The 15,627-nt window shown below is 42.5% G+C and overlaps 1 protein-coding gene across 1 annotated transcript; it reads right to left on the reverse strand.

Moving 5' to 3' along the window:
- Positions 1–7,366: 7,366 nt before the first annotated feature.
- Positions 7,367–15,133, reverse strand: lfng (LFNG O-fucosylpeptide 3-beta-N-acetylglucosaminyltransferase). The gene is made up of 8 exons (XM_063472202.2): positions 14,428–15,133; positions 10,557–10,605; positions 10,233–10,335; positions 9,999–10,152; positions 9,819–9,904; positions 9,252–9,417; positions 9,075–9,160; positions 7,367–8,989 (listed from the first exon to the last, which is right to left on the reverse strand). The coding sequence occupies exons 1-8, from the start codon at positions 14,836–14,838 to the stop codon at positions 8,923–8,925; spliced, it is 1,122 nt and encodes a 373-aa protein (XP_063328272.1). The 5' UTR covers positions 14,839–15,133; the 3' UTR covers positions 7,367–8,922.
- Positions 15,134–15,627: the final 494 nt, after the last annotated feature.

Below are 15,627 nucleotides of genomic sequence, written 5' to 3' on the forward strand. Positions count from 1 at the left end.
CATTAAAGTTTTCTTATTACCAAGGTTACGACAAACATTCAAAAACACCATCTAAATGAGGAGAGAGTCACAGTTTTTGCATTCAGACACATCTAAAAGGTCTTTTAGTGGCTTTGGTCAAATATTATGAGCACAATGTAAAACCTTTGGTTGCTTGGTGAGAGTATTCCACCAGCTGTCCTCCACATAAAAGTCTGGTGCATATCAAACCAAAAATATCCTTAACAGTTGGTTACCAGAATGTTGCATTGTTATGTGGAGATGAGTTATCAGTGCCTGAGGTCATACACCACCCTTTCCACCCTCATTTGCATTTATGCAAAACCTGTTTAACCTTTCATGCAAATGACCTTCAAACAATAAATTTACATAACAGTACCAAATAATTAAAAACCCAGCTCGCCGTGATAGACTCGAGACCTGTCCAGGGCTTACGCTGCCTTTCGCCCTCTGACAGCTGGGATAGGCTCCAGCCTCCCTGCGACCCTGAACTGGACAAATGGTTGAGACAATGAATGTGTAGATGGATGGATTAAATCACCATGCAGAAATGTAATGTTAGCCATGTTATTTTAATGCAGAGTTACTGAAATCAATCTTTTAAGCCATGTATATACACGTTGGGTCACTGTGTAAAATGTAAATTTAAAGACAATGAGCGGTACTAAAAAAGAAACAGGAGGAGGAACATTTTAGAGTAAACTGACAACAGTAACATAACATGGAAATCATTGCATGGGTTTAGGAACACTTCCAGAAAGTTTACCGTGCCATCCACAAATGCATGTTTAAGCTAAAGAACAAGCTATGTGTGAACATGGTACAGGAACGCTGCAGTCTTCTCTGGGCCAAAGCTCATTTAAAACGGAATGAGACAAAGTGGGAAACTTTTCTGCGGTCAGACGAATGAAAGTTTCAGATTCATTTTGGAAAACATGGACACCCCATCCTCCGGGCTAAAAAGGAGCGAGACCACCATGCTTGTTAACAGGACTCAGTTCAAAAGCCTGCATTTCTGATGGGATTGGGGTGTGTTAGTGCCTATGGAATTGGAAGCTTGGACATCTGGAAAGTCAGTGCTAAAAGGTATATACATATTTAATTTTCCCGATGTTTATGAACTGTTGCTTAAAAAAAGAAAAAGAGAGAGAGGATACTAAACAGTGGTAAATCAAATTCAAACAAGCTTATGTTTTTCTTGATATGATAATAAAATATGGTATATGCAAATCCTCACATTCTGTTTTTATTTCCATTTTTCTAAAAATTCCAACATTTTGGGAATTTGGGTAGTAAATCCAGTATCTTTTTAGATGTTTGTAAAGCTGACAACTCCTGGTCAGCCGTGCAGCCGAATGAGAAAATGAACATGGCACTTACAAACCATCTATGCTCTGTTGAACATTTCCAAAACATCATTACACTGATGCACTTTTCTTGTTTGGGGGAGCTGTCATATTCTCTTTGCTATGTGTGACCCAAGGCATATACAAAGTGATGGGTTTTAACCTTGTCATTTTGTATTTTAATCTTATTGAAGTCAGTCTTTCTAACACTTTTAGTACTTTAAAAATCATCATGTTGAAAAATTTGACCTTTTTCTCCCACAAGCAGCACAGTAACATGGAGAATATACTCAATTTAATTGCTCATTATGACTGTTTTACTTTTCTGTCTAACTTTTATAAACTATTTACAGCATCTCATGCAGTATAATCTAACTGTATTGATTACTGCTGTCAAACACTTTAGCTCCTTCAATAAAGGATCAGAAACTAAATCCTGCACAAACAACCAGTGGGCCACAAGCCAGTATACTCCTAGTGTTGGTCCCAAGCCCAGAATAATGGGGAGGAGGGTTGTATCAGATCTTAGCCAAATCAAATATGAAGAAATGAGCGTTCCATACTGGATCGGTTGATGCCTGAGCTAACAACGACCAGCACTGGTGCTGGTGTTGATCAGCAGGCTCCCACTGGAAACTGTTCTATTGTTGGACGAAGTTTGGACTGTGACTTCTATAGGAGAGAGCTGGCTGATATGATGAAGACCGGGAATGTAGATGTATAAATGATATGTACAGGAGACCAGGTGGAAGAGAAGGAAAGGCTAGAAGCATCCAAACTGTTCTACCATGATGGAAGTAGGGGTGTGGACAGGATTAGGAAAGAGGGTGTCAGAGGGACACCTCAGGTTGAGTGGATTAGACATGCATAGAGGAGGGAGAGTGGACACAGTAGACAAAGGATGCTGAAGATTTAGCTGCTTATTAAGAGCACCACAGAGGAGGTTTATGGATGTAGAGAAGAAGAACATGCAGAGAGTTGGTGTGACAGAAGAGAATAAAACAGAGGCACTGTGGTGACCTCTAAAGGAAACAAATGAAAGAAGAAGATGGTGGAAAGCAGTAGAGTACAGTAGAGTATAAAGCCCAGATACTGATGACAAAATTCCAACTAAAACAAAGAAATATAATTACAATTTTGTAAAAATGTCAATGCTTAAATTAAACAAGATTTCTGTTGGGAATCAATCAGGACAATTATGTGACTTTTTTAAACATGAGAGCTGAGATAAATACATTTCTCTACAAGCTGGTTTTCCTCAACATTCCTCAAGCCCTCCACTCAAGTGCTGCTTAGTAAGTTCAAGTCGTTCCATTGCCAGGATATGTGATACCTGGATTATAGTAAACTCCCAACTTGGATGGCCTATAGAGCACATGCAGAGCAGGATTAAGTTCTGTGCCAGTTGTTGTGAGATCTCTCCGCGGGCCCTGTCCCGCCGCTCCTAATCCTGCAGACAATGCAGGCTGTTAATTGGAGACTGACTGATATAGCAGAGGAGAGATACGAAGACAATGTGCGAGTGGCCTGCGTCGCTGTAATCCTCTACACTCTGAGGAATGTCCCTCTGTGGCAAGCATCCATACCTCACCAGATCTACTCCCAGCACCCCTTTTCCATACACACACAAGGGGTTTTCCATTCTACTGACAGTTTCAGTGTTGTTAATGAGTGAAACGCAAGGAGGGGAGCACCTTTGCAAGTTGTGAAATTTCACATTTTCCGCTCAAAATGCTGATAGGAGGTGTAAAAAAACACACGGGGGTGTTTGTGTTTTAAACAGACAGCAATACAGACAGTTAACAGGCTAATTCAAGTGTTTCCGTCATTCCAACCAAAGCACTTTTAAGACCTGTGACACTTTTAGATCTGAAAGATACTGACATCTCTTCATCAAAAACCAAATCTAAATACTAATGTGTATTAAACAAATTGATACTCAGAGAGATGTCACCTTAATTAAAATAAACTATCAATGCTAACACACAATGACAAAAACTAGAAAGATCCCCAGGCTTTAGTCAACTTTACATTTCTTTTATTCCTATTTTAGATATTTTGTGTCTCTTAAGTCATTTTGAATTTTGTTATATTTTTCTTTGCGGCTTCTTTTTAAGTCTTTCTGGTTGTTTTGCGTCAGCTTGTCCCGATTCTTGCTTTGTCGCTGTTGTTATTGTCTCTGTGGTTGTTTTGAAAGTCTTCATGGTCACAGTTTCGATCATTGTGTGGTTCCAATGTGTGTCGTTGTGGTTGGGTTTTTGCCTCTTTGTGTTGATCTGTGTGTTTTGTGTGCCTTTGTGACAGTTTTGTGGGTTGTCAGTAATTTAATGTCTGTTTATTTTTTTCTCCTGTGATGATTTTGCATTGCTTTAATTGTTTAGGCTCTTTGCGGTTGAGTGTTTGACATTTTGCATTTCACCTCATACTGAGGTTCTGACCCTGGCTCCATACCTGATAGGGTAGGGTAAACACTGTGGATGGCCATCTAAATACCAGGTAGACTAGTTCTTTATCATTTTAAACTGAGTGAAAAGCTTTCCCAGTAGTCATAAAACACTTAAAACCGCTCTCAGCTCATTCTGTTGGGTCATTACATGGGTGACAGACAAGACTCTCCGTGTTTTTATATTCAGTTTCTCCTTGGAGTGAAAACATGTGGGTGGGCAGAGAAGCTGCATTTCTCCTAAACCATGACTCAAACTGAGACAAACACAAGTCATGTTGGCTTTTTTATGTTTTGTCAACAGAACGCGACAGACATTTTGGATACTGGATTCTTTATCAGTGAACAAACCCAGAGAAACAGCCCCCCGGTAACATTTCACCATGGTTCACCGACGGGCAGGTGCTCCGCCTGACGTGCCTGTTTGCAGTTCGTGTAATCTTTCACCTGTCACCGCATCGTACATCTGCAAAACACTTCAAATCATTCCACCGCTTTCAACCAGTCATTCTACACTTTCCATCAAGTTTTCCTACGAGCCTTTCAGTGACATGCAAATGACCTGATTCGGTTTTTTACTAGACTAATTACTCAGGTAGTAAGCATACTCTTTTCATGTTTTCCAAAAACAAAAGTATTTATAGCTGTTAAATATTGCAGTTTCTCAGAGTCTGGTTGCAGCTACATTTTGTGTCCAACACGCTCTCTTCTTTAACAAAGCTCTGTTCAATCAGTCTCCCTGTGTGAGGGTGAAAACTTGGCCTAAGCTCTGGGTGGAAATTGAAATGCTAATAGCATACGCTTAAAGCCTCAGCCTGGCTGTGTTATCCTGCATTTGCTTGCTGGTAACAGATATAATTAGAATAGCAAGGAAGGTAAATATTGGAAAACCACCAAAAGAAAAATATGTAACAGTGATAATTGTTTCAGAGTTGCTCAGAGATCTGAATTACACATAACCTCCAGGAATTGGTGTTTTCCAATCCTCTCTTGGCAAATTTGTAAAAGCATCCAAACTTCTTTTTTTACTGACTTGTACTTTTAATGATTTACAACTGGGAAAACTGTGTAAAACTGCAACCGACTCTGAGTTTTCCTCCGAGGTTAAAAAGATTAAAGACAGATTAGACCAAGATTCTAATGATTTGTTGTTTATATAAAAACCTTTCCCTCTTGCAGGAAAAGATCAAACTGCTGCTGATCCAATTACTGTTTGCACATTCACAGTTTAATAATACAAGAGTTTTGCACTTAAGCCACATGTTCTTTTTTCCCATGGGTGCAGTGCCAGGGAACAGATCTTTCTCTTCCTCTTAGCAAGACGGAGAAGCAGAACAACCGTCAGAATAAATGTCTACGAATCAAAGTGCCTCGATTGCTCTCTTTAGTAAAATGTGCGAAACCCCTGTGCAGATTAATTGGAAATGTTTTGTGAGTTAAAACAGAAGAGAAGCGAGGAAATTCAGGCTGCGGAGGGCTCGTGCTGTGTTTGAACATGAGCTTTAGACACATGAAAGACTCAAGCTTTTCCCACTATACATCCATGGAAGACAAAGCTGTGATTATGGTTTGTGGTGAGGATGTTTGCTGTGAGTGATTTGTCTCCCATGCAAGGCTTTGGTGATGGATCTTCAGTTCAGTGTCTCCCAGAGTTCAGCCGGGATGTGCTTCGTTTCAAGTAAACTATTTATTTTAGGATAAAGAAACGTTTTTTAAAAAAAAGAAAAGTTGTTTTAATTAATATTTCATTCTTCACAGTGCAGAAAATAAAATGTGGCAGATTTCTGGCTTCTTTAAAAAGTTCCCGTGTTAGCAGTAATTTGTTTTGTTTTGTTTTCCTGTGACATGTTAAATCCCTTGTGGGAAGACACTGAATTGCCGTCCGTCATAACAAGTGGTGGAAAATAAAAACTAAATAAAAATAGCAACACTTCAGTGTAAAAAGAGTCCATTACAGACAAAGCTGATAGCGTTGTTACATAACAACATTATTATATATTCCACAGGGCGGAAAGTGTGACCCACCAGCAAGTGGCTTATTTTGAGCCCAGCAAGAAAAAGTCCACTCCTGTACATTTAATCTATCCACAGGTCATATCACATCTTGTTATAGCAGCACACAAAAACATATCGTTTCCCTTAAATGACAACTCTTCTGGTCTACCCGTCATAACAGTGAATGTAACAGCCACCTCCACTGATAAATAAACATATAAACTGACACAACAATCAAGAATTTGTTGTGTGTGCGGTTTTAAATTTCTTTGGGCTCTTTTTTAAATATTACCAGGGTGGCTGTAGCACAGAAGGTGGAGCGGGTTGTCAAAATGTCAGCGGTTTAATATCTGGCACTTCTAGTCTGCGTATCAAAGTATCCTTGGGCAAAATACTGAACCCTAAGTTGCCCATGATGAATCCATCAGAGTGTGTGAATGAGGCTTGTGGCAAGAAAGCACACTGAGTGTTCAAATGGAATAGAAAATCATTCTATGAGTGCTTTAATTACGTGGTTTCTGTTTGGTCTTGTTGTTCTCTTAGACTTGATGATGGTTAGGCTCTGATTCCTGTTTTGATGTTCATTATCATTCCTGTGATAACTGGAATGACTGAGCATTGGTTATTCTTGGATTTATAGAGTTTAGTGTTAGTTTTGTTTTATTTTTGCTGTTATTTGTGTTTCATTTAGTGCGTGGGACGCTCCTGTGCCTAGTTTGCACATTCTCCTCGTGCCTGTGTCAATTCTCACTTGGTACTCTGGCGTCTTCCCACAGTCTAAGAACATGTGGTTTTAGGTTAGTTGGTGAATTTAAATTGTTTGTAGATGCCAATGGTTGTCTTTATGTATGGCAGCCAGTCTAAGAAGTACCCTTCCTCTTACCCTATAACAGCACGGATAAGTGCAGGGAGGGCTGAGAAAACCTGGACCGATCTAAGCATGTTTACACCCGGGCCTCCGGCTGCTTCTTTCATCATAGTAATATCTGTTGAATATTGGATTATGAAAAGCCATCTCTGAATGTAGGGGGGATGTGTATCATGAGCATAACCACTACAAGGGTCATTTTCTTTCATTGTAAAGTCATGTGTACTACAGCTATGAAATCCACACAGAGGAATTAAAAGTAAGCCTCAGCTATAAAGTAAAACTGAAATACTCATATAGACCAGTCTTTAGAATAGTCACAGGTCTTTAACCTGCCAGGCTGTTTGTACAAAGTCTGTTTGATATCTAAATGCAGCAACGTGAAAATCATCATCATCCTGTGTCTTGCAGATTCTACTAAGTCTGCTTCCACACCTAAATCAAACTATTTCCTGTACTGACATGTCATCTGAAACAGGCTGTCTTTTGTTGTCTGCTACTCCCGAGAAAGGACAACTGTGGAAGAAAAGAAAAACCTTGAATCTCCCAGAGTCGTCCAGAGTTCACGAGTGACAGTTTTGTTACAAGATTTAATGTGTGATTTAAGTTCAAGTGTCCATAAAGCACCAAGTACTACAAATAGGATTAATGTGAGCATTCAGTGTAACATCTTAAGCTTGCAAGACAGTCAAATAAAAACATTACCAAAAAATGGAAAGTTTCTCAGTGGTTATGCACTTTTATTCAGAGTTTTAGGTCCCACCGTGGGTCCCATGGTAGTTAATACCAGGATCAGCTCATAATCCCTGAGGAGCCAGTTATTGGGAATGAACTGGTCAAACCCTCCAGATACTGGAGAATAAAACACCACAGTCATTTAGCACAGTTTAAAGCAGTCCAAAAAAAAAATAAAAATACAGGTCATTAAGTGTATGTAAACCACAAAGGGGGAAATTACATTCTAAGCATAGACAATCCCTACTCATTTAAACAAAGGCACAGTACACAATACTGTAATCAAGATGTATAGCGTAACCCAATATGGGTGAGAAATGACACAGAGGGAACACAGACACCTCCATGAGGAAACGCTGATGTTGCTTTCACCTCGCAGGCCTCAACAGTAACCAGCTGATGTTATGTGTAAATAAGGAACATTCATATTGACAACAACACAGAGGCTCAACAGTCTTTTGTGCAAACTATTATAGACTGTGGCTCAGTTTACCCATGTGGTTCTCCTTTTCTGTGCTACTGATTCAAACTGCTCTTGCTTTTCTTCTTCGAATGGGAATCATCCAAACTAAAAAGACAGTAATTCTGCTCTGTTGTACCTTTCAGAGGTGAGGAGCAAACATCAGCCCATTTGAAACACAGCTGTGCAATATTTAAAAAAAAAAAAAGACTTGTCAAAGCAAAGCAAAGCAAAGGTGACTATAACCCCAAAGCAAAATCTCTACCACTCATTACTTTTCCTTGATTGTAACTAATGCAAGGAGTGTTATTAAATACATCAAAAGGAGCAAATGTTGAGATTTTGAGGGGTTATTTTTTTTGTTAGTTTGGCTACAAATCTGAAGTATATCATTAGAGGACGTAAACTAGGTAAGTTCGTGAAATAAAAACAAAACTATGAGGAAGGGAAAAGTGCTTTGTCCTGATACACATCAGATTGGATCGCCAAAGGATGCGTTTGGAAATCTGCCAACTGCCAGCTCAGGTTATGGGGAATATAACACTGTTAACTTAAAAGCACAACAACATCTTCATATTAGAGCAAATGTCCGGAGTCATCTGATGCAAAAGAAATACACAAAAAAAGCCAATTAAATGAGAAAAAAGCCCAAAGCCTACAGACATAGACTTGAAGGGCTCTGCATTTTAAAAAGCAAAAAAAAGGTGTTAATGTAAAGCTGGCAAAAGGCTCGAATATAAGACAATACATTCTATGAGAATAGCAGATACATTTACAAGCAACATGTACATCACAAAGCTCTACTGATTGCCTGCAAAGCTTAACGATGAAAGCTACTTCCTGCTGAGCTGAAGTCCTCCGACCGTATCCCATAATACGGGATGAGGTTCTGGCTCCAGAGAGGAAGGAAGAGTCCCGAGGCGGGCCGCACAGCAGCCCAGTAAAACTATTAAAGGCCATGCACCACTGCAGCAAGAATACAGCAGCCACATGGTCTAATACCAAACACTGGTCTCCACGAGCCTTTCAGATACCGAGGCAAGACAGAGACGAGGATGAGAAAGGAGCGGTCGCCCTAATAGGGAACCTGGGGAGGACACCACGGGGTGTCTGGGTACAGGAGACAGTGCACAGACTTGAACCTGGAAGACAAGAAAACGATTTAGATTTGTGTTGAAAATGTGCTTAAATTAATACGTCTTATAATGAAGTAGAACAGCCCCTCACCTTGATGGATCCTCCTCTACTGGAAACGCTCCTTTCAAATTGATGATATTGCTCTTGTTTTCAAACATCCCATAACTTAGAGTGATCTGAAAAAAAAGAAGAGCAAAGACATGAACACCACATTCACTTGGATTTGTCCTTTTCTCGAGGATGCAGCATGTCCTATAAGCCTCTCACCTGCTTGTGAATCTCAGATCTGGACACCTGTTGCAGGTTTTCCAGGTGGGAGTGGAACAGGTTGCTGCGGGTCAGGGGGACCCCCAGAACCGACTCGATGATGTAGCCGATGGTGCAGTCGTCCGGAAGACGGATCTTCTCGGCTGTGTTCATGAAGTGACCGCCACTGAAAAATAAGAAGTCACCTGGTCAGTGCCAGTGTACTCTGCTCTACTGTACTAATCCTTTATACTGACATTAAGTCACTTTGAAATTGTAACACGCCTCTAAAACACCTAAAGCCTTGCACCTACTGCCTTGTAATGGCAGTTCTAGAGTCTCTGGGTGTTGCAAGCTGGTTATAGATCCAAGTAAAGACACGCCCAAGGTTGGCATTGTGATGTGGGTGGGGATTTGGGGCACTACTTCTTGCCTTTAATTTTTATTGGGCTTTAGCTTAGAAATTTACTATTCCAAATGTAGTAATCCTTTGGATCGACTATTGAGGACGTTTGGGGGTTTTTGTAGTTTATGTGTTCACTACAAGGCAAATGCAATCTTAGTGCAGTATAATTATAAATATCTTACCTGGCCCATGGGCTCATCTTCAGCGCCAGACCCCGACTCACACAGAAACCTGCTCCTCCTGTTGCAAACCAGAAATTCACTGGTTTCTATAAAAGGAGAACGAAAAGGTTATTAATGCTACCATCTGGCGAGTCACCATTGAAATATATACTGCGATATCAACAACAATCTTCAGCATACCATCTTATTGTCGCCCAGCCTCTCTGTGGCCTCTATTGGCCGGTCCAGACTGGGTTTGCCGAGGTACATGTCCTGGGTGTGGGGGTACTGGGACAGGTGCTTCACCAGGGCCCGAACATTCACGTAATTGTCATCATCTACATGACAGAACCACCTGCGAAACAGAGAAGTTATTAGATCCAAAAGACATTCTCGGCTAACGCACAAGTGAGCGTTTTCTAAAGCGATGCTTACTTTTTCCCCGACTCGATGAACTTGTCATATTCCACCGCCATCTTGCAAGACAGAGCTTGTCGGCTGTGTGCTGCAGAGCAGTTGGTGTTAATTGCGTGACTCCCTGTGGCGGTCATGAAAGAACCAGAGTTATAGTTTAAAACATAAGGCATGGTATCATCAAAGAAGCATCTGTGTATTTCAAAGTCATCTTTCACAGAGGCAAGAAGCTCAGAGCTAAATTTTTATGGCATTTAAAATGGGATTCAGTTTCTCATTGATGGCGCCTTTCTCAAACAAAATGCATCTTTGTTGGCAACTTGAAAGCCCCCTCATAAAACTTACCAATTTTCTTCTTCAGCTCATCATCTTCTCCATCTGTGAAGATGTACGTCTGTAAACAAACAAGGGAAATCACAGATAAGGAGACTTGGCCTTCAGAACCACAAAATTATAGCTACTCTGGCTGATCATGTGAAGTGGTCACACGGTCATATTCAACAGTGTGTTCAAAGTCTCTCTCCGTCACATCCAGCTGGTGTGATTAGCATCAATCAGCATTGCTTTTATGCAGTGGAAAACGCATTGAGTTAAACAGCCTCCTGCTCTAATAAAGGCCTTTTGTCCTGCATTTTACTCTCACCATGGCAACTATGCAGCCGCCCTGAAGCATCCCAGACAAACAACAAAGGAGGAGGCAGACTGTCCGCCTCCCACACACACACCCCGTTCATGTATCACATCCCGTGGCTGAGCCTCGTCGCTCTGCTGGACCTGCTGCCGAGCTTCAAAATGATTAATGCTGATAAAAACAGCAGCATGAAAAAAAATTTCTGTCTCTTTGTCTTCGCATCTGTGTGACTGACAGATTCAAAAACGTTAGAAGAATTAAAACCACCAGACTGGAGGCGCTTGTTAAATGTAGCAATTAGTCATAAAAGGAGTAAAGAACAAAGGGCACCTTACAGGAACACACTTAAAAGAAGCGGGAAGAGATTAGACTTCTCTTTATGACAACTCACACAGAGCAGGTGCGAGCTGCTGAATAGTGGTGATGAAAAGGCGGCCGGCCCCAGGCTTTGTAACCGCCAGTGGTCTGTTTACTCTTCACCTCAGGTGAGGCAGCACCTGCCGAACACCACGCTACCCTATCTACGCCACGTGTCTCTACATGCCAGGTCATGCTCCCTTAACCCTCACTAACAGATAGCGCTCTAATGCCTGCACGTTCACCACCATCGCCCTGCTGCTGAGCAACTGCGATATGTGATGTGCATCTATAAGCAGGCCGCTGACTTTACTTGAATTAAATGAAACATCGGTTGCTCCAGTTTAGTTTTTGTTTTCCCCCCAACACAAAGCGAGGCTGCTCAAGCAGTTTGTGGAACAAATTCTGAGCAGATGTTGCTCAACGCTGAAGCCATGAGCCTGTATTTGTTTAGGGAACAGTGGTGGTTTCACTGGTGAAGGGATCAGAGGCTGGCGCTGTTTGCTTTAAAGCTCGTTCAATAGACAGCCTAATCACTGAGGCAGCTGCCAGAGCTGCCTGGGTACTGACAGAAAGAGGAGGAGGGTGGATGGAGGAGCGGTGGTGGATTCTCACTGCTGATTAGTAAATCGAAAACCGTGTGTGGCCATTCACCCCCTTTTCACCCCCTGTCGTCTCCCCCCCACACACAGCCAGAGCCTCTTGAATAGAACAATGCTGTGAGTTTTCATGCTGGGTAAAGTCTCCACTGGGTAAACGCGTTTGCCAGCATTTGCATACAGCTGCAGGAGTTAACTAAAGAGAAATCTCCCGGTGAAGTTTTTTCCTTAGTCATTGTTCCTTCACTGAAAACTTAAAAGAGCTACTTTCATGGAATACTAATTCAAACAAAAAGAATGCACGAGAGAGAAAAGAGATGGTCCTGTGTGGAGCAGAGATAAGAGGCGAGAGGGCAAGAGGTGAGGAGAAGAGCGGCGCTGCGCTCCTGATCACAGGAAGGTCTGGCACGGCCCTGTCTGAGCTGAACGTGGTGCCTGGCTGGCTGCCTCCAGCTCCACAGGAAGGAAGGGCACTGGGCTCCCTTCTTTTCCATCATCCACCTCCACCCCGATTCCTTCCCCTTTCTGTCCCAGCTTTTCAAAGCATTTCAGCACTTTTTGTGCAGACTAATAATTTGGCAGACATCACACAGGATTAGAATTGTTTCATCAGGGATGCAGTAAAAGATAAGTTGATGGCATAAAACGCATGCATTTGTTGATTTCCAAATCAGAAGTTGCAGATTAACAGCAGGATTTCCTCCTTAATGACATCCACCCACTTTCTGACCGCTTGTATTTTATTTCTTTACACTGAAGCCATTTGAATAACTAAACTGCAGCTCCAAGTGGGGTTTTTTTCCTAAATGCTAAAAGATCTCATTGTTGGACGGCTGGCTAATTATCAGACTCTTAAGAGAGGAATGCATGGCACACCACCGTGAAGATGTCAGTGCCAGCTGTCCAGACAGTAGAAATAATTTTACACACTGGAAAAAAAAACTCTCATATGTGCCAGATTTCCAAATGAACTCCGGAAAGAGAGAAAGTAAAGAGGATGGTTAGGAATTAAACTTTAAACCCAGCTACTGAGTGTTTTTTTCCAAAAGCATTTATTAGCTATAGTGGGTAACAATGTGCATAAAGACCCAAACAAGCTGGATTTACAAAAGTGTTATTTATGCTATGTATGCGCTCAAAGATTAAGAAGGCCACAAGCACTATTGTGTCAACAAACCTATCACGGAGATAATCTACCTTCCCTGTTCTCACAGAAACACCACCAGATCACATACTGAGCAGATGTGTAAAAGCAAGTGTAAAAGCCTGCAGAAACATACTTGCTTATATAGAAATAATACTTTTTGTCCCTTGTGTCTGATACTCCAACATTGATGCAAACTCCACAGATGTCCATCAGCTGAGCGTGAGAATCAAATCTAATCACAGAGGATGGCCATATGTACATGGTGGGAACTCGGAACATCATATGGCTGGCATTAAGGCTTTCCATTGTCCTGTCCCCCCTGACCACCTGGCACCCCTTCTCCAGGAACTCCTTCATGCATTGTGGTGCTCAGTCTGTCCTTTTCATCCATGCAGCCACCTACCAGCTGCCTGCCTCTCAGCCCTGCTGTTAATTCTGTTTTAAATGGGTTAACTAACATCATCCACTGCAGTAATTGCAAACAATTAGCAGAAGCGTTTCCCATGTAAGCAGCTGCTGCAGAGCATGGTTTGATCTACTCCATCTACTCATTACTCCTTTTCACGCAGTGATTGTGACAGTCTATTATTATTTGAAACCCTGGCATCAAACAGATCCCCTTCAACTTTACTGCTGCTTGGAATAAAAAAAAGAAAACCTTTATGTGACTGTAGCCGAAACAAATTACAACGACTTCTGCAAAAGCGCATGTGAGGTGTAGGATAAAATCACTTTGACTAGCTACTGTTTCCTCAGCTTTGTCTTTGTGCACCTTCCAAAGGAGCTTGGTTTTCAAGGACACATTTTCATACTCAGCGTGCTCTTTCCCAGCATAAGCAAGCCTATAGATGCACCCTTTTGTCCCAGGCATCCCCTAAACGAAGCCCCCCGAGTTCCCATCCCTCCACTAAGCTTGACCCAGACTCAGCTCCCACGTTCCCATGGAGAGAGGGGAGACAAGGGGCTGGGAAAGCTTTTCTTCGCCCTTCAGAAAGAAGCTTTGTTAGCCCTGGAAGGGGGACAGCGTTGGAGTCGGTGGCTGTGAAGCATCCATTGCACCGGGGACATTCACAGGGACACCTCAAAAGAGGGGGGATAATAGAGAGAGGGGAAAGAGGGGGGTTGAGAAAAGGGGAGAAGAGGGAGTTCTGAAACTGCTCCCTCCGTTCTCAGGGACATCACTCAGGGGAAAATAAAAAGTGACAGAGCAGAGGAAATTCAGCATGGTGAACAGGGGTGGTGTGGCCGTTTCAGTATGTCATCTGGTGACAAGGGGAACAATACAGCACCGTAAACAGCGATGAAACATCATCATCACCTGCATGCGTACACTGGCTTATTGTTACAACTATGCAGCGCGGGCTCAGTAACAATGACATCATCTACAAAGTAAGTCACTAAAATCTTTAACTTTCGGATTGTGCACGCGCAGTGTTTTGATAACGAGCTGAAAATGTTCCATGCTACACTTTTCCCATTTACCTGTTGCACGTTTCTGGAGATCCAGGTCTCCAGAAGCAGACTCAGCCGGGACTGGTGGAACTTCTTGGTGGTCTTCACTGCGATGAAGATGTCATCCGCGCTGATGTTCTCAGCAGGAGGGGGGTCAGCGAACGAGCGTGTGGGCTTCTCCACCTCCCTCCGTCCCCGGGTCAGTTTGGTGAAGTACGCCGAGAATCCTTTCTTATCCCGTGCGCTCCCGGGCGGTGCGCTCTCCCCTTCCCCCGGCGTGGCATCTTGGAGCAGAGCGCGCGTACCGATGTCCAGTTCGCTCGTCACCTCGCTCACCTGCACCCGGTGATGCTGCACAGCAACCAGGAGCAGCAGCAGCAGGAAGAGACATGCTGTGCAGGCTACTGAGATTGCGGTCTTCTTTCCATTATTTTTCAACATGATTAAACCTAAATACGACTAAAACCTATGAAGCGCCTAAACGAACTCCCAATGCAAAGTCCATATGGTAAATTTTTTTTCTCAATGAAACGCAAAAGGACAAACATCAATTCAGTAGCGCTGCATAGCTGTATAATACAGGAGCGAGCGTTCACGAGGGAAATATATAAGCTTCGACACTTGGCCACGCCTCGTGGGAGGCCCGTGAATCCAGCGTTCAGCCAGTGATGCAGCAACGGGGCGTGCGTGCGTGAGCGCAGCTTGCCCTTTCACAGATCATGAAAGTGAACGTTTGACCCAAGTAAAACAAAAATTGCAGCTGGTCACGAAGAAAGGTGTGTTTCAGAGACTGCACCTGGAGAAAAAGTGCATCATCCCCACAATGCTGTGACTCATCGGGTAATAAAAGGATTCTGTTCACCACACTGAAATCACGCTTATTTTTCCCCTCTTTAAATTTCTTTCTTTTTCAAAGTGAAGCTATTTGAATTCGCCCGAGTGTGAGCCGGGTGTTCACCAGACAAACAGCCTCCATTGTTCTCCATTGACCTTGAGAGGCCACTAAACAGTTGGCCATTCCTGAACACTTGTTATTCAAATTTTGGCTCTGGCAATGGAGTGCTGGGATGCTGACCAAAAGAGATTCATTTAGACCAACATTCAGCTGGTGGAGTCTCAATATCCCGCAGCAACCGTCAGGTTTAGGCAGTCTGGTCAATCACATGGGTGTATTATTATCACTGTGTTATCCCAAGATGATCAACAGTATCCAAATTAGGATGAAAAACT

Source organism: Pelmatolapia mariae, linkage group LG4 (genome assembly GCF_036321145.2).
Source record: "Pelmatolapia mariae isolate MD_Pm_ZW linkage group LG4, Pm_UMD_F_2, whole genome shotgun sequence".
Lineage (NCBI taxonomy): Eukaryota > Metazoa > Chordata > Actinopteri > Cichliformes > Cichlidae > Pelmatolapia > Pelmatolapia mariae.

Bases quoted from the DNA above. Each gene is read 5' to 3' on its own strand.
- lfng (XM_063472202.2), bottom strand. From the start codon at position 14,838: ATGTTGAAAAATAATGGAAAGAAGACCGCAATCTCAGTAGCCTGCACA. The intron at 9,905-9,998 runs GTATGCTGAAGA...CTCCTTTTATAG, and splicing joins GGCTGGGCGACAATAAGATG to AAACCAGTGAATTTCTGGTT. The intron at 9,418-9,818 runs GTAAGATATTTA...CTTATTTTTCAG, and splicing joins AAGATGAGCCCATGGGCCAG to TGGCGGTCACTTCATGAACA.